The sequence below is a fragment of the Ambystoma mexicanum genome, chromosome 9 (genome assembly GCF_040938575.1).
Source record: "Ambystoma mexicanum isolate Mex_15411 chromosome 9, UKY_AmexF1_1, whole genome shotgun sequence".
Classification (NCBI taxonomy): Eukaryota; Metazoa; Chordata; class Amphibia; order Caudata; family Ambystomatidae; genus Ambystoma; species Ambystoma mexicanum.
In genome coordinates this window covers 1,459,383,996-1,459,408,605 of record NC_090931.1, presented here as the reverse complement: position 1 = coordinate 1,459,408,605, position 24,610 = coordinate 1,459,383,996, and the positions used below count along the sequence as shown (strand labels likewise).

The 24,610-nt window shown below is 46.5% G+C and overlaps 1 protein-coding gene across 4 annotated transcripts in view; it reads left to right on the top strand.

Moving 5' to 3' along the window:
* SPEG (striated muscle enriched protein kinase) overlaps positions 1–24,610 on the top strand; it is a 2,620,794-nt gene that overhangs the window by 1,897,078 nt on the left and 699,106 nt on the right. For all 4 annotated transcript variants that reach the window (XM_069616880.1, XM_069616879.1, XM_069616881.1 and 1 more), the window contains 3 exons: positions 4,542–4,714; positions 9,523–9,549; positions 12,564–12,716. In XM_069616880.1, coding sequence (XP_069472981.1) covers positions 4,542–4,714; positions 9,523–9,549; positions 12,564–12,716 — 353 coding nt within the window. The remainder of the gene's footprint in view (positions 1–4,541; positions 4,715–9,522; positions 9,550–12,563; positions 12,717–24,610) is intronic.

Genomic DNA, 24,610 nt, shown 5'->3' with positions numbered 1-24,610 from the left:
CTAACTAGCCGGTTCAGCGGTGTTTCATCTCCCTTTGTCACCTGGCACACTGCTTGAGGCCTCCCTGCCTTTGACCAAAGTTGCTGACCGGGACCCTCTACTACAACCATCTTCCTCTGCTGCTGCAAGTCCTCCTGCCGGTGCCTCCTTTCCATCTTCTACGACTGCCGGCAATCCTCCTCGCCCAGGGGTGGATGAGGTTACAGAGCATCGCTGCACCGGCCATCTAACTTGACTTTCTTACTTTTCTCCTGATACCACCACCCAATCCCTGCTGCCCCCTTGTTGTAACGTGACTCCAGCTTCCTTGCATCCCTGTACCTCTCCACATACCTTGGCTGCGTGATTTTCTCCCCTGGTGCCCCCATACTGTACCTGGTGCCACTGTTCTCCCCTTCTAATTGTGGACGCAGCTACCTATGCCTCCTGCACTTTACCACTCAGGTGTAACAGCCCAAAATTGCTACCTCATTCTTCCTGCCTCAGGCACCTGGTCTCCTCCAACTACAGTTTCAAGTGCCTGCTCCCTCTGACTCTATTGGTTCCTGCTGGCCATCTCTCATCACTGAACCTGAGACCACCGTTGGTGCCATCCTTTACCTCCTCTTGTTACTATCCTCTCCCCATCCCACACCTTGGTCCTCTGTTGCACACTGCCCCCCCCCCTTTCTGAAACTATCACACTGGTCTCTATCCCCCTCTATTTTTAACACCTACAACTACGGCCCTTCTCTACTCGTCCTTTCTTTGCGTCCCTTGGTATGCGATCTTCCATAACTCCTTTCCACCTCTCTCTCCCCCCTCTCTCCACCCTTCCACCTTCTCCTTTCCCTCCTACTCTCCTCTTTCCACCTAATGCCTAGTCCTCTTCACTATCCTCACCCCCACTCCTCCAGTCAAGCTCCTTCCTTCTCCCACCGCCCTAACCTTCTTTACCCCCCTACTACCAGCCACTCTGCCCTCATAAACACTGCTCTCTGGAACGCCAGATCCATCTGTAATAAAACCACAGCTATTCCTGACTTATTCTTTTGCCTTAACCTTCATTTTCTCTGCCTAACTGAAACCTGGATTCCCCCTTATAACACCTCTGTCCCCGCTTCCTTATCGACCTCCTCTTCCTTCTTCATTCACACCCCTCACCCCTCTGGCCGTGGTGGAGGCGCTGGACTCCTCTACCACCCCAAATACATCTCCTCCTCTTCCTCTCCAACTCTCCCTTCTTTCCCTTCATTTGAATTCATCTACAAGTCTTTCTCCTCTCCCCACCCTATTTCCTTCCTGATCATCTATCGTCCCCCTGGCCCTCTCTCTTCCTTCTATGAAGACCTTGATCATCTCCTCTCACTTATCTCTCCCTCCCTCTCTCCTCTGTCAGTACTTGGCGACTTTAATATTCATCTTCCTTCTCCCACTCAATCTTCTCCCCTCTTCTCCATCCTTGACTCCTACATCCTCTCCCCCTTCCTTCAGCCCCTACTCACTCTTCTGGCTCCACTCTTGACTTCATCTTGAATTCTTTCTATCTCTCTTCCCCTGCCTCTTGTCTTCCTGTTTATCTCTCTGACCATGCCTTACTCTCATTTTCCCTTTCTCCTCTCTCACACTCCCCTACTGCCAATCCCTCCCCTCCAATCTACTCCCGTTATGACTTTCGTGACTTCGACGCTACCCTCTTTTTCGACACCTGCTCTTCCTCTCTTCCATCTCTCCAAGACTTTGCTTTATTCTCTGCGGACAATGCTCTATCCTCCCTTTCCTCCTCTATCTCCACTGCCCTTGATCAACTTTAACCCCTTTCTCTCTTGCGTCCAACCCGGAAGCCTTCTCAACCCTGGCTTACTTCCCAACTCCTCTCTATGCGGCGCCTTCTCCGACGGCTGGAGAGACTCTGGCTCAAAACTCCCTTGCTTTCTAATCAAACCTCTTACTTCTCTTACCATGCACTATACAACTCTTGTCTTGCAGCGGCCAAATCCTCCTACTACTCTAACCTTCTCCAGTCTCAAGCCTCCCACCCTCGTCGTATTTTTCAAACTCTCTCTCGTCTTCTCTCTCCTCCCACTCCTGATCCCTCATCCAATTCCACACTTTCTCCTTCTGACTTTGCTAACTTCTTCTCCTCCAAAATCCTCACCCTTTGGCAAAAAATCAACTCCCTCTCTGACTCCCCCTCTCCTCCTCCCCCCTCTCCTCCCTCTTCCCTCATGTCCATCTTCTCACCTGTTTCCCCTTCCAAAGTCTCCTCCCTTCTATCCAAAGCCCATCCCACGTCCGCCCTTTCTGACCCTCTCCCCTCCGTTCTTATCCCCAAGATCTACCCTCTTCTTATCCCTTACCTTACTACTTTCTTCAACACCTGCCTCTCCTCATCAACCTTTCCCTCTGCTTTCAAACATGCAACGATTATTCCTATTCTAAAGAAACCCTCTGCCGATCCACTTCTCACTGCTAACTACAGACCTATTTCTCTTCTACCATTCCTTTCTAAGCTTCTTGAGCGCCTTGCCTACTGTCAGCTCTCATCCTTTGTCACTACTTCCTCTCTCCTTCCTCCCTTCCAATCTGGCTTCCATCCCGAACATTCCACAGAAACTGCTCTCACCTCTATCCTTAACTCCCTCCTCTCTGCTCGACATGCCAAGCAATCCTCTATCCTTATTCTCCTTGATCTCGCTGCAGCTTTTGACACTGTCGATCATCCACTCCTGCTCCACACTCTTTCCTCCTTTGGGTTTAAAGGCCCTGTTCTCAAATGGCTATCCTCTTACCTCTCCTCCCGTTCCTTCGCTGTATCATGGGGTGGCCAGACCTCTCCTTCCTACCCTCTTATTTATGGTGTTCCCCAAGGTTCTGTACTTGGTCCTTTCCTCTTCTCTCTTTACACCTCCCTCATTGCCCCTGTTATCTCCTCATTTGTCATCTCCCACCATTTCTATGCTGACGATACTCAACTCTTTCTCTCTTTCTCCTCCTTCTCAACTGACCTTCACCTTAAACTCTCCTCCTGCCTCACTGCTATTAAGAACTGGATGTTCTCCCGCTTTCTCTCTCTTAACACCAATAAAACCGAAATCCTTTTCTTCCCCTCTAATTCTCTTCCCCCTCCTGGTCCTCCCCCTTTCATTCACTTTCCTCCCTCCAATCTCCCTATCTCTCCCCAAGCTCGTAATTTAGGTGTTCTCTTTGACTCCTCTCTCACCTTCTCCCAACACATTTCACTCACCTCTCGCACCTGCCGATACCACCTCTACAATATTTGCAAAATCCGTCCCTCCCTCACATTCCACGCTACCAAACTCCTAATTTCCTCTCTCATCTTTTCCTGCCTCTTCTACTGCTCTTCTCTACTCTTTGGACTTGCCGCATCTCATCTTGCCCCTCTTAAATCCATCTACCACTCTGCTGTTCGTACCTTCTGTCTCCTTACCTCCCGTGATTCCATCTCTACCTCGCTCTCTTACCTTGGCTGGCTACCATTTCACGTACAGCTAAACTTTTACTTTCTATGCCTTGTCTTCAAATCCCTCCATGGTTTTGCTCCTCCTTATCTCTCCTCCCTTCTTTCCTTCTACTCCCCCTCCTGTTCCCTTCGTTCCGCTGACCATTTCCTTCTCACTATACCTCCATCCCTCTGCGCTTCCTCAAGTTTCCGCTCCTTCCAGCTCCTTGCACCTCTGCACTAGAACTCACTCCCTCTCACAATCCGCTCTACCACGACCTTCACCTCATTTCGCACTTCCCTTAAATCCCTCCCCCTCCAATCTCCTCCTTGAAAAAACCCCTCTGCCCTCTCCACTTCCCCTCCCCCCTCTCCCTTCCCCTTTGATTTTCTCTCTCCCCTCTCCTACTTCTCCTCTCTCTCCCTTCCATTTCCCTCGTCTAACTCATCTCCACCCCCCCCACACCAATTCCCACTCCCCCTCCCTCCCCTCCCCTTCAGTTAATTGCTCTTTGCACTGTTTTGTTGAATGATTCATGATGTAATTTTGCTTCCACTGTTATTTTGTTGTTGTTATCATGTATTATGTTGTTCCACTGTACAGCGCCTTGGTGTAAAGCGCTCTATAAATCAATCAATCAATCAATCAATCAATCAATTATTACGTTTCAATTTATTGCTGTTTTACCGTGTTCCTATTTTGGCACTGCTATTTATTATTGCACAGCACTTTGGCCAAAGCACTACAGAAACCCAATAAAATCAAAGGAAATTAATATTCTCTTCTTCACGCCAAGTGTAGTAAAGTATATGTTAATTCAGTTACTGCATTTTCACTGCATATAATTAATCACATAATGAGGGCCTAAGGATGTGGAAGCAACCATGGAGGAGCATGTATGCTAAATGTTTGACTTAGAGGGCATTGCTGCATTGCGGCAGGTCTGTAGTTTTCATACAGTTTTTTTTTACAGTTCTTGTCTTCATCACACACTTCAGTAGTGATGAAGTATTGCAATGCCTTCCTCTTCCTTTTTCTGCCGAATGTCAGTTTGTAGTTGTAGTTTTCTAAAGCCTTCTACTCCTTTATCATTTTCAGCCAGAGAACATCCTGATGGCAGACACCATAAGTGATCAGATACGTATCTGTGATTTTGGGAATGCACAGAAGCTCAACGTGGCAGAGGCTCAATATGTCCAGTATGGGACACCAGAGTTTGTGGCCCCAGAAGTTGTAAACCAGTTGCCCGTTTCTGCAGTCACTGATGTCTGGTAATGGAGTGATATGTTTGTCTTTTTGGTATACTAGGCTGGCAGAGGGTAGTGTAAGGCTCCAAATGTCTACTCGCCACTATCCATGACTCGTGGCAGTTGACTCTTGGTGTGTAACAAATGGTGTGCTCTGTGTATGTGTAGAACTAAAGTGGTGAGTGACTTTTTTCAGGCTTGCTAGTAGCTTGCAACCTGAAATGTTTACCCCTGGTGTAGTGCCATAAAATAGAATGGTAAATCTTATAGTGATCGGGTCAGGGTGACGCCAATCAAGTGGATTGGGTGGTTTGAAGCGAGGGAAGTGTTATGGTGTCAGGACAGTGTGCTAGGATAGGGTTAGGAAGATGAATGGTTGATGATGTTTGGGACCACAATAGGGATGTGTACGTTGTGGGCCACCATGGTAAATAGGTATTCATTTGGACTTTGATGTTTGAAGCGATCAACCAATGAAGGTCAGGATAGATGGAGTTTCAGCAGAGTGAGATCACACTTGTGGGTAGAGTCATATTGTTAGGAGTCATGAGGATATCGGCAATGTGGATGGTTTGGAGGGTGGATGAAAGTGGAACAGGGTCAGGACGGTGGATAGTCAGAATGATGGAGATAAGAAGAAGGTAGTGGAGTGGAGCCAGGGCAGGGAAAGAGCCCAAGTGGTCAGGAGGGATACCATTTTATTAGAGTGGGATGTGTATGGTTGGAGTGGAGAGGATGGTAATTGAGTAAGGTTACGATGGTGCAAGTGCAAGGATGCTGGAGGGAAAAGGATGGTGGTAGAGTGGGGTCAAAAGGGTGGAGGGATGGGGATGGTAGTGGAGTGGTGTCAGGAAGGTGGATGATTCAGTATGCTGGAGGGAAGTGGATAGTAGTAGAGTGGGTGTCATGACAGTTGGAAGGTATAAGATGTCTGTAGGATGTGTGTCTGGATGGTGACTAGGTCAGGATCGTGGCACACAGAGGGTTGTGTTATTATGGAGGTAAGAGAGATGATGCAAGAGAGGGGTAAGGCTGATGGAGGGAAGATGATGGTTGTAGGATGTGGTCAGGGTTTTGGATGGTTAAAGATAGTGGAAGGTACTCGTGTGGTAAAAAAGTGTGGGGGGGTCAGAATGGTTGTAGGAAAGATAATGGGCCTCATTAGGACCCAGGCGTTAAGGGGTTAACGGCACCGTAAGAGGCTGCAGCGCCGTTAACCCCTTAACGCCTTACTACGAGGTCCCTTTGCGGCTCCCGACCTGAACGCCTGGTCTGGACCAGCCCTTAAAGTAGAGACCCGCAAAGGGACCTTGATGGCAATTATGGTACCGCAATTTGCGGTACTGTAATTGCCGCTTTCCCCATTCCCATTGAGCCCTATTGGGCAGAAATGGGAATGGGGAAGGGCCATGGAGAAAGGGGGAATTACCGCCCCGCCAACCTTGGAATGGGGTGGTAATTCCCCCTTTCTCCATGGCGGACTCCGGCATGGACCATGGTGCTAATAGCACCGTGGTTTAGCGCCGGAGTCCTAATGAGGGCCAATGCCTCATTACGGGTCGGGCGGTCCGGAAATAACAGTGACGGTAAACCCGCCACCACTGTTAATTCCGGACCGCCCGATCTCGAGTCCTGCAGGCGGGAAGTGGCGTTCCCCCCAGGTCTGACCTGGTGGGTTTAACACTGCCCGTCTGCAGGCAGACATGGAAACACCAGCACCATCACGAGATGGTGCCGGTGTTTCCACTTCCCTATTCCCATTGAGTCCTGTGGGACTCAATGGGAATGGGGATTTACCGAATTCCGCCTCCGTAATTCCCGGGACACCAGGGTCATAATGCCCTGGTAATTCCGGGAGTCACGGAGGCGGAATGGTAATACGAGTCCGGCGGTAACCGAGCCGGAAAAAACGTCTGTTTGCTGTCGGACTCGTAATGAGGCCCATTGTTAGCATAATAGTATTAGGGTGGTGGGATGGGAAAGGAGAGGATATTAGTGGGGTCGGGACAAGATGATGGAGGGGCCAGTCTTAATGGTGGAGAAAATAGGATGTTCATATAATGGGTTCAGGATGCCAGAGGTGTAACAATGGTAATCAGAGAGATGATGGTATCAGAGTAGGCACAGGATTGTGAAGAAGTCAGGATATCAGTAAGCAATAGGGTGTCAAAAACTGTGGGATCAGTACGGTGGGAGGGAAGAGGATGTAAGAATAATGCAGTCAGGGTAGCAAGGGAGAGAATTAGTAGAGTGGGGACAGGAGTGTGGCATGGTTGCAGCACTGAAAAGGAAAATGTTAATAGAGTGGTTTGGATGGTGAATGGGTTAGGGTAGTTGTAGAAAATAAGGTGGTAAACATTGGTGATGAGGATCATGGGAGGGAAGGGGATGTTATGTATATATTGGGGGTCAAGATGGTGGAAGGGAGGGCGGGTATTAGTAGATTGAGGACAGGATGGTGTTCAGGTCACAATGTTAATATGGGAGATGATAGTACAGAAGAGATAGGCTAGTAAAGTCGTTAATATAGTGGTAAGGGGCAGGGTGGTAAAACGGTGGGTTAGCTTGGCGGGAGGGAAGAGGATGTTAGTATAAAGGGATCAGAATGGTGTCATGCGAAGAGAGAAGTTGTTAGTAGGTTGGGGACAGAATAGTGAAAGGGAAGATCGCAAAAGTGTGGGGTCAGGATGGCAGGAGAGAAGTGAATGTTAGTGTAATGTGGCCCAAATGGTGGGTTGAAATTGGGCGTACATTAGTAGAGTGAGTACAGGATGGTAGAGCGGACCCCGTGGTGATAAGGGAGATGCAGTTAGTAGAGTGGGTCAGGACAGCAGTAGACAATAAGGTGGTAGAAGTGTGAGTCAGGATGGTGGAAACAAAGGTTTAGTATAATGGGGCCAAGATGTTCAGGAAGGGAGCAAGAGGGTTTTTGCATATGAATGACAGGATACCGACACTGTCACACTAGTGATAAGGTAGGTGATGCTAGTTCAGTGGAGGTAGGATGGTGAAATGGTTGTGATAGCAGCAGTGGTCAGGGTGATAAAAGAGTCGGGCCAACATGGTGGAATGGAGGAGGATGTTAGAGTACAGGGATCATAATAGTGGAATGGGAAGGGAGAAGGTGTTAGTAGGTTTAGGGACAGGATGGTGTAAAGGTCGGTACTATGGTGGGGAGAAGAGATTGTTAACCTAAAAGATACAGTTTAGTGGAAGGGCTATGATGTTCTTAAGAAAAATTATGCTAACAGAGTGGGGTTAGGATGTGGAAGGATTAGGATTGTGCTAGGGAATAGTGAAAAAGTGTATGTCATGATGGCAGGAGGGAAGAGCGTGTTAGTAAAAGGGTGTCAGAACATTGGCAGAGAAGAATATGTTACTACAGTGAAAATACCATGGTGAGACTGTACAGATGTAATGTCAGGGTGATGGAGTGGTCACAATGGTAGAGAAGGCTTATGAGAGTAGAGTGGGTGGGGTTAGGATGGAAGAGGATGTTAGTAGAGTGGGAACAGGATGTTTACTGGGAAGGGGATTTTAGTACAGTGGCAACACAATGCTGGGCAGTCACAATGATGGAGCGTAGAGAAGTGGAGTCAGGATTGTGGCGTGATCACAAATATGGAGGTAGAATGATTGTAGTAGAGTTGGGTGGGGCTAGCATGGCAGGATGGAACAGTATGTTGGTAGAGTGGGGTCAGAATGTTGGCCGGGAAGAGTGTGTTAGTAAAGAGGACACACATTGGTGGGGTGTCTCAATGATTAAGGGAAGAGAATTAGAATCTGAAAGCTGAAGCTGTAACATTGGTGGGGGTGCTATGATGCTAGTAGAGTGGGGTTCGAATGGTTGAGGTAAAAGTATTCGAGCAGAGTGGGCTCATGATAGTGTTGGGGTCAGGATGCTGGGAGAGGATATTTTAAGAGTGGAATCCGGTGCTGGAAGCATTGGATGGTGATAGACAAGAGAATGTGATATGGGATCAAGAATGTGGGTGGCGAGAGTATGCTTGTAGAGTGGGGTGACTGTGTTTGTGTGATCAGGATCATGGTAGTAGTGTTAGGAAAGTGGAAGAGGAGAGCATGATATTAAAGCATGGTCAAGATAGTAGGAGTAAATGAAATGATGGATGGGTCAGTAAGGTGGAGTGAGGAGGGTGGTAACGGAGCAGGTTCAGGGTTTGTTATTGGTAGGAAAGTGGAGAGAAGTGTATGGAAGTGAAATGGGGTTGAACAGTGTGCTGAGGATGGTACAACTGGAGTGGATGTTATCAATATGAAGGCTAGTTCAGGATGGTAGCAGAGTGGGAGTCAGGATGGGTGGAGGGGAAAGGATGTTAGTAAAGTGGAATCTGAAAATGGAAGGGATCAGTATGGTGGGATTGAAGAGGATATTCAAAGGGTGGAGTCAAGATAACAGAGGAACCTGCATGGTAGTGGAGTGAAAGCCAGGATGGTTGGAGTCAGCTTTCTAAAGTCGTCTACTGGGAGTAATAGTGGAATTAACATATTAATGTACAGGTCCGGAAAGTGGCTATGATGATGTTGATGGCAGGTAATTGTGGAGACAGGATGTAGTTGCGGTTGGAATGCCATAGTAGGAGGGATCTGGAAGGCAGGGAGGGTTATGCTGATAGAACCAGGAAAGGGAGGTCGGTGGCATTGAGTTGATAGAGAGGTTCTCGCTTGCTCTATTCAGAGCTTTATACAGTAGATCTTTAATGAAATTCAGTCTGAAGTCCCTTTGCACTTTTAAGGTTCTTTTTTATTCATATTTCATGTGCTTGTTTTCATGTGATTCCTCTAACATTATTTCTCCTTTCTTCCATGTACAGGCCAGTGGGAGTCATTGCATACCTATGGTAAGTCTAGGATAGAAAGGTTCCAAGTATTCTTAGGCATACAACACGCAGATAGTGGCATAGCCTCAATATATGCCTCAACTGTGATCATCAGACCCCAAAACCCAGGACATCCTGTCCACCCTCTCCTCCTCTCCATCCTCTTTGTGTACTCCTGGCCTTCCTGTGTCCGCCTCTCCTCCTCCCTTCTCATCCTTTCCTTTGTTCACTGCTGACGATATTTCTAGACAAGTCCGATCTCTGAAAGTCTTGTCAAAAGAGGTTCTTCCCTGTTCATCCAAAACCATGAAGGACCACATTGACACCCTTGCTCCAGCCTTGGCCGACTTCTGCAATCACTCTTTCGCCACTGGAACGTTCCCCTCTCCCCTGAAGCACTCCCTTGTGCACCCTATCCTTAAACCCTCTGCTGGACCCTCCTGTCTGGCTAACTATCGCCTAATATCCATTACTCCTTTTCTGGGCAAACTCTTGGAAAGGCTAGCCATCTCCCAGCTTAACCTTCACACTGAATCTGTTGGTTGTCTCCATGACCAACAGTCTGGCTTCAGAGCGGCCAGAAGCATGGAAACTGCTCTCCTCGACTCTAACCTTCCTGCTGTCCTTATCCTCCTTGATCTCTCTTCTGCTTTTGATACTGCCAACCATGCCATCCTGCTCAACTGGCTCTGTGATAACCTGGGTATCACCAATCAGGCCCTGGCCTGCCTGACCTCCTTTCTCTCTGATCGACCCTCTCTGGTCCAACTTAGGTCTTCCTCTCTTCTATCTCTCTCTCTACCTGTGGTGTTACCCAGGGGTCTAAGCTTTCTCCCTGGCTGTTTAACCAATACTTGGAACCTCTTGCCCACCGCATAGCTGCTCCCTGCTCCAACTTTCAGTGTTATGCGGATGATACCCAGCTCTTTTTCAGGCTCCACTCAGCCGCCTCTTTTCCCTCTGTCATCCCGGATTGTCTGTCAGCAATTCAGTAGTGGTGTGCCGCCAATGATCTCTGCCTTAATACCAGTAAGATGGAGATCCTCCTCATTGGATCACCAGCTTCCTCCTTTCCTTTCACTCTCTGGTCGCCCACCCTGGGCCCTTTTCCTGCCCCTACTTGTGAGTCTAAGAACCTCAGGGTCATCTTCGATTCCACACTTTCCTCCTCTCCTCACATCTCTGACGTCTCTAAGAAGTCAAACTACCAGCTGCACCTCCTCAGAGGTATTCTTCCTTTCCTTACTTTCCCCCAGAAGCTCACTGTCTCCAGAGCTCTGGCACTCTCTAGGCTGGACTACTGCAACAGCCTCTTGCTAAATCTACCTCCCTCTACTCTTCATCCTCTACAACTCACCCAGAACAGGACTGCGAGACTTGTCCTTGACCTCAATCCCAGGGATCGTATCTCTCCAGCGCTGAAATCTCTTCATTGTCTCCCACTGGCGACAAGGATCAAGTTCAAGACCCTCTGCATTGTTCACAAGGCATTCTGGGGCCTGGGACGGCAATACCTCCAACTCTCTCTACCTAAATATCTTCCTACTTGAGCCCTATGCTCCTCCACCTCCAACTCTTTGAGAGTCAGTCGCTTCTTCAAGCAAAGAGTTGGGGGCAGATCTCTTTCTTTGGCTGGGGCCTCCCTCTGGAACAGGCTCCCTGCCTCTTCGAAACTTGAGCAGAACCATTTCCGGTTCCGGAAGCACCTCAAGGCCTTCTTCTTTGCTTCTGCCCTCTATCTTCCTCTGCCCTTCTGATCTACTGTCTGAGCCACGCACTGGTCACCTGGCCACCCTCTGAATTCGGGCCCAGGTCTCTGCCTGTCCAGTTACAACCCACACTGCCTCTTGGTACCCCGTGCACTTGTGGGCTATATCTGTAACCCTACAGCCCCCTCTCTTGCACTTATTAGCTCTTCTTTTGGCTGCACTTCCGAGCACCCGCACTTGCCACCCGTTGGCTGCACTCTCTGTTGTTTCCTTTGTCTTGCACTTCTCCATCCTCACAAACCCCCAACCCCCCCTTGGCACTTCTCCCTGCACCCTTCCCTTGCACTTTCGCAATCTGAATGTCACAAGGTTAAGTCATTGTTTTTATCCGCCTTCTGTTTCCCCCATTGTCTTGCCGCACCTTAAAACACTTGTGTTGGCGCGTTATAAATGCCATATCATATCATATGCCCAGTTATCCCTTTGACTTAATTTAAGTCTTCTTTCTTGTTTTTGTATTTAAGGCACTGACTTTTCACAAAGCACACAGCAATACAATAGATTCAAAATATTGGAAAAGAGATCCATTTTAAAAACGTCCCACCAGAGTCATGGTGGCGTTGTAATGACATAATTTTCCTACCCCCATTAGAGAGACAGGATTTTGACACGGCCTGGTTCCTGAATCATTCTTACTGAACTGGTCCCTCTATAACTCTAGGGGCACTGCTACAGCAGATATGTTTTCATAGCCTGTTTAATATCTTTCCTGATGCACAGAATCTCCATAGCCCTCTGTGTCTTCATCCCTTTTTCCTGCAGCTTCTGCTTACCCCAGCCCTCTGAAGATACACCTGAAGAAGGTATGTTTCCATGGTATTGGGTTTGGTTTCCCTGATGTAATGGCTCCCTGAGGTCTCCAAGGATACAGCTAGATTAGCAATGTTTCTGTGGCCTGTGGTTATGTCTTTGCTGATGATATATGCTGGTCCCTATTGCTGCATAAGTATGTAGTTGGATCAAGGATGTTCCCTACTTCTTCAGCCCTTCTTTCCTGACACAGTCCCTCACATTTACAGCTCTTACAGGGATGTTTCCATGGCCAAGATTAAATGTCATAGCTAAAAATCCACCCAGTACTCTAGGTGTGTAGCTAGAGCAAGGCTATCCCCTGGGCCTTGAATCCTAATCATTCCTTATGTTTTTGTTTTACCTGAGTCCACTAAGGGTACAATCATAGCAGGTTGTTGCCAAAAATGTGAAATCCAACTCTTTGCTGGTATCTAACTCAACCCTCCATTGAACCTGTACTTCTTCTCCCTACAGCTTGACTGGGCTCTCCCCATTTGTTGGTGAAAATGATAAGGTTACTCTCTTAAACATCCGTAACTACACCGTCGCTTTCGAGGAGAAGATGTTTGCTGACCTGACCAGGGAAGCCAAGGGATTTATCATAAAAGTCTTGGTGAATGATAAACTGTAAGTTTGGGCATTACATGGGTGGGGGCATGTGATGCTTCACTTTGCACAGAAAGTCACTTGTAAACACCTACTGACCTACAAGACTGGGAGCGCTCACTGTCATCTATGAAGGCAATTGGTGTATTGATGTCCAAATCACAAAGTGATCAAAACTAACCACTCTACATTGGGGCAGTCAATTAATTGTAAATTCCACCAGCCGCAGGGCAGATGTCTTAATAAGTTTGTTTTATTTTGCTTTTATTGTATATCTGCTTGTAGAAGACTGAGCCAGCTATGCTTAAATATTGGCTTATGATTTATCTCTATTTAGTACCATTGAACTGTGTAATAATAACCGCTATTATTTCATGGCTTAGATATGGGAGCCTATGGCATGAAGAACTGTATAAAAACATTATATTATTATTTGTGGTCCTGTTTAGTTTTAATGTCCTATGGACAAACTAGTCATTAGTCTATAAATGCTCCAAGGGCCTCATGATGTGTCAGGGCTTGGAAAAGACATCACATCTGAATGTCAGCTCCACTGCAGAGTGTGCACAAACGTCCTCTTACGAGATAGCCTTTAAGATATTGAAGAAACAACAATGAGCCAGGTAGGTCTGGATGTTTTTCTGATCAAGGTCTGTTCTAACACGATCTCTGAATACTTTTCAGATTTTATTTTAAACTAAAGAATAAATATTATCCTAAGTGTTATTTTAAAATATTCTTTTTTTACCGCAAAACACATCCATGAACAGTATGTGCTCTGAAACAGGTATGTCAGTACTCTTTACGACTGCTAGCCGCCAACTCCCAATGATGTGCTGAAGCCAGTTTAGCCCCAATACATGGGGAGCTCTTCTGAGTTCTTCTTTCCTAGTGTTTTGCCATTTCTTTTTACCCTGAAAAGGTTTTTTTCGTATAGCAGAGAATATTTTTTTGTTTTTAAGAAATATTTGTGTCCGTTGCCTTTATTGTTCTGTGGCAAGCCAATTTAAGAAATGCCATAGTGTGATGCTTAAGGATTCTAATAGCAACCAAGCCTCCAAAGCCGTGGTCATTTTTAAGAAGTTAAACATTCCCTTGTTTCACAGAGATCCAGTGGGTATAGAGCCTATTTTCTGAACAAGGACAATGTACATGTTCCTTACGTTGGCTTCACAAAGAACTTGCCCATCAAACTATGAAAAGAAGTGCAAGGCTTCCGAGGAGGAGCACCCAAGACAGATTCTTTGGTGGCAGTGGTAGCAAAGAAGTGGCATGTCATTGTCATCAGCACCCCAGTCACGAACGACAAAAGAATGGATTTCCTGGGGTAAAAGTTTTACTGTTCCTGTGCTTTGTTCAATAGATCATCGAACATTATAGCCCATTAGCTAGATATGAACACTTACTATTGGGCACATTTCTTCCGTACTCCAACATTCCCTCCCTTTTCCTCCGTACTTATGGGAGCACATCCTAGGCGACTGGACCAGAGCCTTTTTGCACAGCCAAATTACTTTCCCTTTACATTTTTTGGTTACGCAGTGAGGCAGAGCAGCGTGAATGTGGCTAGCCCCGCTGAACTCACACATCAACAACATTCATCAGTCCTTCTCCACCTTGACGGGACCGCAGGCCGTCATGGTCATCGGGCCAAGGACACAACAGATATTTGGGCCCCTATACTATCAAAGCAATAATCAATACTGCCGCCATTAAATTGGAGTTACCATCGCACATGAAGCTTCACCCAGTATTTCATGTTCCTCTCCTCAAACCAATGAAACCAAATACACGGATTAGCCCTCCACCAGAGCCTGAATTACTAGATGGGGAACCGGAGTATGAAGTTAAATCCATTCTGCACTCCAAGGTGGTTTTGTCCAAATTCCACTACCTTATAGACTGGAAAGGTTACGGATCTCAACACCGAATATGGGAACCCAGTGAACACGTTCATGCTCCACGTTTAATCAGGCATTTTGATCGCAATAATCCCACCAATCCAGGACCTGGAGGAGGACCACCCTTGAGAGGGGCCTTGAGGGGGAGTGCTGTTATGGTCATCGAGCCAAGGACACAAACATGAAAGGGCCACATACACAGGGGGCCCGGATGTACACAGTCCTGGCACCTTTTTGGCACTAGGCTCATGAATAAAAGTAAGCAAGAACATTTATTTGGGACAAGAATGCTTTTATTTGGGAGATCACACCTCATTTCGGGTGCACAGTGCATTTAACATGGAACTTGCATCACTAAAGCAGCCCCACATGTATTCTTGGGTGTGGCTGCTGATGCTACTGGGTTGCCTTGCACGTGCTGACTCTCTAGGAGTGGCAGGGTGTGGCAGGCAAGCCAGGCCTATTGGGCGTGCCCACAATCGCAGCTATATAAGCTGCTCCAATCCACGAGGCAGACACTTCACGTTATTCTGCACTTCCATGCAGCGTAATGCTCACCGCCGCCTGGGATTAACTTACCTTTGGAAATTCTGCTTCCTGCTTTCATACTTACCACCTGGGGAACCTGCTCTCGCCTGTGCAAGTCTTCGTTGATCCTGACATTCTTCTTCAAATCTTCCGGAACGCTGACATCTTCATCTTGGCACTGCATCACAACGCGCTTCGTCAGTGACAGCAGCACCTGCAAATAAAAGGAAAGGCAAGGTTAGACACATAAAAGACATTCAGTTTAAGGTTGGGCTACTACCAAACCTCGCGCTTAGCCTTAAATCATCACTCACCTGTTGTCGGACATTGCGGTTTCATCCATCTTCCTCCTGGCCACGCTCGGCGCCTCCACAGCTGCTTTTGGGCCACCGTTCATGGCTTATGTGCAGAGGCAAAGACTTGACGGGGGTGATTTAACTCCTGGGAGGGCTGCAACTGTGCCCCAACGCCTCCGCAGAAATCAGATGAGTGTAACAGAGGTCTTTGCATGGCACACAGCAAATGTTTTATTTTCTTGCATATTTTTTCCTCTATTTTTCTAATTTCCATTGCTTCACCGGTGGCACCCTTGTGTTCTTATATGTCAGGTGTAACAGGATTTTTGGCATGCACACATTTCCATAGTCTTTGCCTGAAGTTTCTAGGCGCCAATCATAGGCGTGTCGTGCCACGCCTTTTTCCCCGTTTATTGTGCCAAGGACTTCTGTGTTGGGAAGACCATAAGCCTCCTCCTAGGCATATAACCAACTTCGTCAACAATAAAAAAGGCCTTTCACAGGTAAGTTCTGTTCACTTTCTTTGGCACCGCGTTCACCTTGTCTGGTTTGGAGGACCAAAGGTTCTGTAGTGGCCAGCCATTGAGAGGCCTCAACAGCTTTTATCACTACTTCCACCAATGGCCCATCTAGGTCTGGTCCTGGGTCCAGGATGCCTGAGGTGACGGCTAAGTGTCAGGACTCTGACAGGTCCTCTGAGCCTGAGGGCCACCGACCTGTTACCAGAGCTTGTTCCGAGGATTCCTTATTCACTTGGGTATGTCAGAGGGTTTAGTGGGAATTTTTGCACTGAGCTCCTTGTTGAGTAAGTCTGCTCACGTCTCCCATAAGGTGTGTCATGGTTCCACTGGTGACCGTTCAGTTAGGCCTAGAACTGTACTTTCACCGAGACACAAATCAACTGCGTCACAGCTCCCACAAGATGGATACTCGACACTCAGAAAAGCAAAGCATAAGTGGTGTTGAAGGTCTCATCTCTCGAATCACATTTTTCACAGTTCTGAGAATTAATTGCCCCCCACTGTTAGCAAGGAGGCCTTTGTAAGGGTGGACTGGTCCCTGATGACTCCTTTGTGGACAACCTCCATCCCATTCCTATACCATCTTCTTCAATGAGTTATGGAGCATCTTCCATCAGTGCAACTCTTCCTGGCAGGCATCCTACATGGTACCCAGCTACTATTTCAACATGGACATCGACTACAGCATCAATCACTTCCTCAGAGGACCAGTTTTTTGACAGGTTTCAGAGGATAATGCACTCTGAAGCAATGATAGACTGCTTCAAAAATCTTATTAAGGAGGTTATTCCACAGGAGCATTCCAATAACAACCTTCTCTAACTTGTGCAACGCCTCACCCCTCTATGGCACCCTCGTGAAAGTCTCACTGGTAAATTCAAACAATTCACCTTTGCCACCACCAGATGCTAGCACAGGAGGAGATCTGTTACCTAAAGAAAATGACTTTTTTCCGGCATTGGATCTCTCATAGATTTACATGCTTGAATATTGCACGTCGTCAGACTCGTTATATGTATATAACATTTTTCCCATAGGAAATTGCTACAGAATGGAGATAATGGGCCTCATTCCGAGTAGGGCGGTAAGGGATACCGGGCACCGTTAAGGAAACCGGTGCCAGTACCGTTATTGGAGGCAGTCATGGCGCAAATAGCTCCATGACTACCTCCAATCTCGGACTGAGGCCCACTGCCTGCGGAGGCATTCACATGTGTAGTCCCTCCACCTCAGTTTGGTCATTTTTTACCCTAACCAATGAGGTGGGAGGGTTTACGCTCCACCCCAGGCAACCATCTTCAGATTTTTCACCACAGTCATTTAGACAGGGCAATCATCCTTAGCTCTCTGAGATTTCTTAACATTTTTACTCAAAATCTTACAACTTTATAACCTTTTGTGAACGTTTTCACTAAAGAAAGGTTGTTCTACATCTTAGAGGTTTCCTGGGCTCAGGAGACTCTCTCTTTACCTCGAAATCGTCAAGTGTTAGGTGCCCTCAAGGTACCTCATGGCAGATTCAGCCATGGAAACTACTAAATAGTAGACTAGAGACTGCAGTTAGTGGGGGAAGAAATTCATCTTCATAAGGAATCCACAGAAATACTGCATTTACTGCCTATATCCTCATGACATCCAGGCATGCCATATTTGACAGTCTTTTACAGAAAACATTTTACAATACAGCCACAGGAGGCTCCTACTGCACCTACAAAGCAGGCAAATATCTTCAGATGAAGAGTCCTCTAAAACATGTACTTCAACTTCACACAAACATGCTGAGAAGCAAGCTTCTAAAAGAAGAGCTTCAGTGGAGAGGGCGGACTCCCCAATTCATAAACAAAGAAAAAGGGTGTTAGGAGTACTTCCACAGCACCAAAAGGATCATAAAGCCAACACTCAGAGGACACACACAGTCAGAAAGGCAAAGAAACTCCCTTAAACCTTTGTTGATGGAGCGCCCGTCAACAGGGATACCGCCTACAAGCGTTACCTCAGCAGCGTCCATGAGGAGACAGCTACCGCCAAAATCAGCCAGACCATCAACGCTGAGCATGTCGACGGAAAGCCACTCGTCCACGATGGCTATCCAAACCTCTTTATCGACGACAAAGGCTTCGTCCACAAAGGACTCGTCAACGGCCTCATTGATGGCAGATCAGTTATCGTCCACAAAGCATCGCTCGTCCACTAATTCGTCGCCGCCGGGTAATGACACCCCATCCACGAAGATGCCCAGGGACAGCTCGTCAACGATAGCATCACTGCCATGGGGCAGAAAACATCTAAAACAAGTGACAATGCACCAACAATCATCAACGACACATCTGTTCCGTCCACGGCAGGTGGACAAGAAAAAGGAGGTGTGGTCAAGAAAAGAGCACACCAATTCTGAGCAGCATAGTTGCAACAGGAAACCTGTCCCCAATTACAGAAATGGCTGAGCTTCCAGATCTCATTCTTTAAGAGGCATTCTTTGATATTGAGGAAGAGGTACAACCACCAATATCAAAGGAAGAAAGCCCTCACTGGCAGCCTACCATGGAGGAGACCTCAGATCCATTTGACCCTTCCCTCATGGAATCAGTGCACAGAATTATAGAAGAATTTCAAAGGCAATAGAGAGCCCGATTGGCAGCTCCATCACCTCAAAGATAAAGAAAGTGCTTCTCCTCGGCATAGGAGTAGGTCACCTACAACAAGAAAGGAAGATTCGGCACAGCGAGGCAGGTCACCTCGGAGCATTCACTATGTCTCCTTGCACCGATCCTCAAGGAGCAGGTCATCTTTGGCACTCTGACATAGGCCTCGTTCAGGGAGTAGCCACCAAAGACAGCGTTCAACCCACAGTACATCATCAGCAAGGCCGAGACACGCATCTCCAATCAGTAGACCTCAAAAGCAGAGACGGCCTCCTTCACCGCAAAGGTTCTCACCACCACCAAGGACACATGACTATAAAGTTCCATTCACAGCGTCATATTCAGACAGGCAGGAAGACCTGTATGATCCAAACACTAGGAATGACCTCTCAGACCCAGTCACTCATGATGACGAGCCAGAAGAAGGGGATCTTCCCAGGGATGCTCCCGACCAGGACCCAGATTAATGGGGCACCCACATAATAAATAAACAACTGAAGCATGACTCTCCGGGGGGTGCGTCACCTCCTCACGACATTGAGTCTTTTCATACCGCAATAGCCAAATCAGCAGAGCTGTTTCAAATTCAGGTGTCTATCGAAGAGAAGAAATCCATGCTCTACGAGAATAGGGACAAGTGTAGGCGCACAGTAACTACCATCCCATTCCTCAATATAATATGGGAGGCAGGAGAGAAGATCTTGGCAACTCCTCTATCTACTCTGGCTCTACTTGCTCGCCCAGAGAAGAAGTATAAAGCACTGGATACAGCACCATTGTGCCTGGGAGAACATCCGAAACCAGACGCGGTAATAGCAGTGGCAGCTAGAAAAAAGCTACCAAACTCAGCCTCACCATTAACAGCTCCGCTATACAAGGAAGGGTGGAAGCTTGAGGGTATGGGCAGGAAAGTGTCTTCTGCAGCATCAATCGCAGTTAGAGCGGGCAATGCACTAACTATGACAGCTAGATTTGACAGGGAGCTACGGCTCAAAATGTCTAAGTTGACCAAACACCTACCCGCAAAGTTCCAAGAGGAGGTGAAGGCCATTGCTGCGGATGGGGAAGCCCCATCCGACCATATGATAAACACTGAAGTTATGACAAATCAACTTCCGGGGGAACCAGTGGTCATGGGATGAATATCGGTTTCTAAACCATCAATCAGCCCCATACCTCTAGTACACCAGAAGGGAGCCGAACATATTGGAAACGCAAGCAAATTATAAACCTCCTTGTTCAGTTTTGGTAACGTGGACGGAACGGCAGGCTTATCTCTGTAAAGGTCGTGGATCGTTGGATAGTTGCAACACAGCGAAAGAACAATTATTACTCAATGATAAAAGGCACTGTCCAGTCAAGGATGTATAAAAATATCTACTTTATTATTATCACAACTGACAGTTCTAGCACACTACAAAATACAATCCCCCCCTGTAGAGGAATGCAGAGGACAGACAGTTTCACAGAAGGAAAAGGGATGCACTCTGGATACTGACCGTAAGGTAGTCGAAAAGTATTTTATTTATTTTTTATTTGGCATTTAGTTTATTACAAGCTTTTTTTTTAACAACCTCATACATTTCATTTAAACAATTTAAAACATGCTATATTTTAATCAGATCCTTCCATTTGTTATATACCTTACACTTTTAGGTGGTTGATGGTACTGTGGTGTAGCTCAATTTTCCTAGAAATCGTCTCAAGGAACTTTACCACAGCATATATCATTCTGGTGCGTGCATTTTCCCCCATCAAGGGCCTCTCACCACCTTTCTGCATCCAATCCAAATTTCTAATGTGGTTGTATAGATGTATTGTTCTTAAAGCTCTCAATTCTGAATAGAACAGAATCAGATGTTTCAAGGACTCTGACTGTGAACCCCATAGACAGCACTTGTCATTCCCTGATTTATCCTCATATCTTTTTAGAATGACTTCTGTATGGAGAACGTTCAGTCGAAATCTTAAGAAAAGGTCCCTTTACCTGTTATTACGAAATCCTCTTAGATATTGGGGGATGTAATTTGGAAGTGTGAAAACGTTTTTGGAAACCATATGTAGAGTGGAGTTCAATCTTCGTTGTTCTGCTTTGCGCCAGTCATCTGCCCACAAGATCTTTTTCACGTACATAGGGTTTTTACAGAGGGTATCAATCGAGGTACCTAGATTCTGTAGGATAGCTTTACAGTGATCCAACCACAAGTTCAGTGCCCAGTCATTCATGCCTGAGTCTTTTGCCATGATCACATCAAACTGCGGAGGACAGTTAATCAGGTTCACCTTCCTGAAGAGTAGCAACTCCTTCTATGCTACCCTTGCATATAGTGATAGTAGGCCCACCTCATTTGAAGCCATTTGTATTGATTTGGGTAGTTGCAAAGCTCTTTTGCAGAACCATCCTTCGAGGTAGTCCCAGACTACCAAAATTTGCCGAACCTGCGTTCAATCATGATCCCTCGAGTTGTTAAATGTTTTACTTTCCTCTTTAGGCAGTCTATCCATGATGGTTCGCCCTTGTTTATGTTTATTGTGGTCCCAAGATACTGTATCTCTTTAACTGGTCGCAAATGCTTTCCATTTAGTATCCAGCTCAACTCTTTTTTTGTTTTTTCCGACCCATATGGTTTCCAAATACGATTATTTCTGTTTTGGCTGCATTTATCTTGAGGGAGTTTTGGTCTACGTAGGTCTACAGAATATTCAGTTTCCTTTGCAGACCAATTTGCGTCTGGTCCAAAAGCACCAAATTGTCTACATATAGGAGCCAACCTATTTCTGTTCCATTTATCTTTGGGGGGAAAGTAGATTTATCAGCCAGGGCTTTCTTTATGTCCTCAATAAAGAAATTAAATAGAAATGGAGCAAGGCGCATCCTTGTTTTAAGCCCTTGAAGGTGCAGATTTATCTAGTCAAGTGACCCAGCTGGGCCAACATTATCTGCATTGGGGTCCCCGAATAGAGGTCCTTGATAGCTAGGAGTAGATCTTTTGGGCAGCCTCGTATTTTCGTTTTCTGCCACATTAGCTCTCAATCTACGCTGTTAAAAGCTTGCTCCAGATCTATACATGCAAGATAGATTTTTCTATTTCCTCTTGTTGCTTTTATTTTCAGGAGGCTGATCAATAGTAAGTTCAAGCTGCATCCCACTTCCTTAACGAATCCAGTTTGATGACTATCATAGCTCTCTGAGATTGACACCCACTCATTCAGAAGTCTCAAGAGCACCATAGCGAATATTTTGCCCAAGACGCCCAAAAGGGCGATTGGGCTGTAGTTTTTTGGTGCCCTACTGTCTCCCTTTTTGAATACTGGTACCAAAACCCCCACTTTGCAGGACGTCGGGATCTTTCCCTTATGCAGGATTCTGCGAAAGAGGAACAAGCAAAAATCTGTCCATGCCTACGGGGCTGCTTTTAGTATGGCATTCAAGAGGTCATCAGGACCAGGGGTGCAAGACCTGCTTACCTTTTTGATTAACATTAGAATTTCTTCTCTGTCCATCTCAATTTCCCATTTCAGTCCGGAAGATTCCGGAATTAATCTGTTCACGGGGTCCGTTTCTTCAAACAAGCTCTCAAAATGACTCACCCAAATATCTTCTGGGATAGGATTTAGGATTTAGTTGGTAAGGGCAAGGGGGCGCCCATTTCTGATTCAAAAGCTGCCACAGGGTCTTATTGTTATTGGTGTTAAGCGCCTGTAGCATAACTTATGTGTCTTTTTGGAGGATTGTGGCTTTATAGGCTTTAATCCAGTTCTTATATGTTGCTCCTTTTCCTTAGTAAATCCCCATTGTTATTATTTGGTAAACGGTGTAACCCAGACAGATCCTTCCTAAGGAGTTTTTTTTGGGCTACCACTTCCTTATAATAGACGTGTATTGGTTTGTTCACCTGTCGCAGGTCTTTATGTCAGTGGTCTCTAAAGGCAATGAAAACACAGTCGTATTCGACTCCTTCCACGTCCTGCTCTTGGCATGCTTATAAATAACTTGTTAGTTGAGGGATGTCTTTGGGTAGTAGACGAAGTCTATTTCTCCCCCCTTCTACTTCTAACCTTTCTTTCCAAAGGACTTTGTTTTCTTTTATAATTCTGGTGCATGTCAAGATTACTGGGTCGTTGTCACTGTGGACCGCATGGGAAACTGTCAGAGCCATTACGTTAGGAAGCAGATTTCCAAAGACAAAAAAGTAATCCAATGTGGCTTTTTGTTTCCCATTTTGCTGTGGTGCGGCTCCTGTCATATCTCCCTTCGTATTTCCATTCAGCATGTGTAGGCCTCTTGTTTCCATCTCGCCCAGCCACTGTCGGCCTCTGCGTCTCTTCTGACCCATTTCGGCATCTGTATATCCGGAGGTCTTCAATGCCAAGGGCAAACAGTCTATATTCAGGTCACCACAAATGATCAATTGAAGATCCATTTGGATGACATACATTGGGCCTCATTACGACTCTGGCGGAAATCGCGGTGCTAAATGCACCGCGGAGCACGGCGGAAAGCTGCCGATAGCGCCATGGGGTTGGCGGATTTTCCGCCCCATGCCGACCTTGGCGGGGCGGTAAATCCCCATTCCCCATTTTACCCTTCCCCATTCCCATTTTTGCCCCATAGGGTATAATGGGAGTGGGGAAGGCGTTAATTGCGCCACCGTAAAATACGGTGGCGTAATTAACATCAAGGTCCCGTAGCGCCATGGATTTCTCCGCCCGGAAAAACCAGGCGGAAAACGTTCCATGGCGCTACGGGAACTCGTAGTAGGGCGGACGGGTCCGCCGTGAATAACGCTGGCGTAAACCCACTCCGCCAGGGTCGTAATGAGGCCCATTGTGTCAATCCATTCTGTCACTGGACCTATAAAAGTGGCTCCCTCTTCAACATCCGGGTTCCAATATAGGTTAAACAATGATAGAAGGCCCCTACTCCTGTCACTGTACTTCTCTAGGTGCATAATCAGAATCTGTATATAAGGGTTTGGTTTGATGGTTTGAAGAACCTTCATGTTAAGGCCATTCCTTAGTATTGTTAAAAGCCCAGACGATGGTCTGCCAGACTTGCCTCTTTTAGCTTGATTTAGGCACAGGGTGAAGCCATCCAGAAGTGGAACCTCTGTCAGCCAAATTTCCTGGATGCAAATTATGTCCAGTTTTGTGACAACTGGGTCCATATTATGGAAGAGATGGGCATAGCCTTGAGTAATCCAGGACCCGATATCCAGGTTTCTTAGTCCTTGTGGCTGAGAAGATTTGCCTTCCACTCTTGAATCACCACTCTTCTTAGCTTGTCTTTGTTGTTTATCCCCTGTATAGTGATCTTTAACTGGTTCTTACTAGTCAGGCCCACAGTTTGAGTTTGTAAAAGTGATGGGTCTGGCTGCGACTTCTGACTGAATTCCTTGAGGTTTTCAGCAGAGTATCCAAACCTTTGGTTCTGAAGAGCCTTCCGCTGTCTACTCAATCGACTTCTTTCCTGTGTTCTCGATTCTTCTTAGAACAAATCCCAGAGCGCTAAGCTCATCGATTGCCTTCAGCAGTAGTGAACTCAGGGAGGCCGAGCCCATTTGCAGGTTTACTCAATCGTTTTCTCTTTTATCAATAAAATCCATGATCTTGATGTCATCTGTGTTGATCACTCTTAATTTAGGTTTGTGATGTAGCAAGCTCATGATGTTTGAGTGGTCTAGGATCAGGCCGTCGTCTGCTCTTAATATTCTTTCAAGAGTGACTATGACTCTTGGATCAAACTTGTTGTCAGGACCATGGGCCCCTCATGTTGTCACTCTGAGAGGATTCACCTTCCCACTAGGCTTCCTTTCATGCAATTCCTTCATTTGTTGCACTGGGAGGCAATCCGTTTTTGACTTTTGGAGTAGTTTATTCATGATTATGTCTGATTTAGAGGGGCAGATTTCGTGTTTGTTCTCTCTTCTTATTTTGGCTCTTCTATCTGCCAGGGTAAAGAACGGGGGAGATGAACCGGTTTCTATAATCTGGATGCTGCTCGATCCAGAGGCTCTTTCATCATTC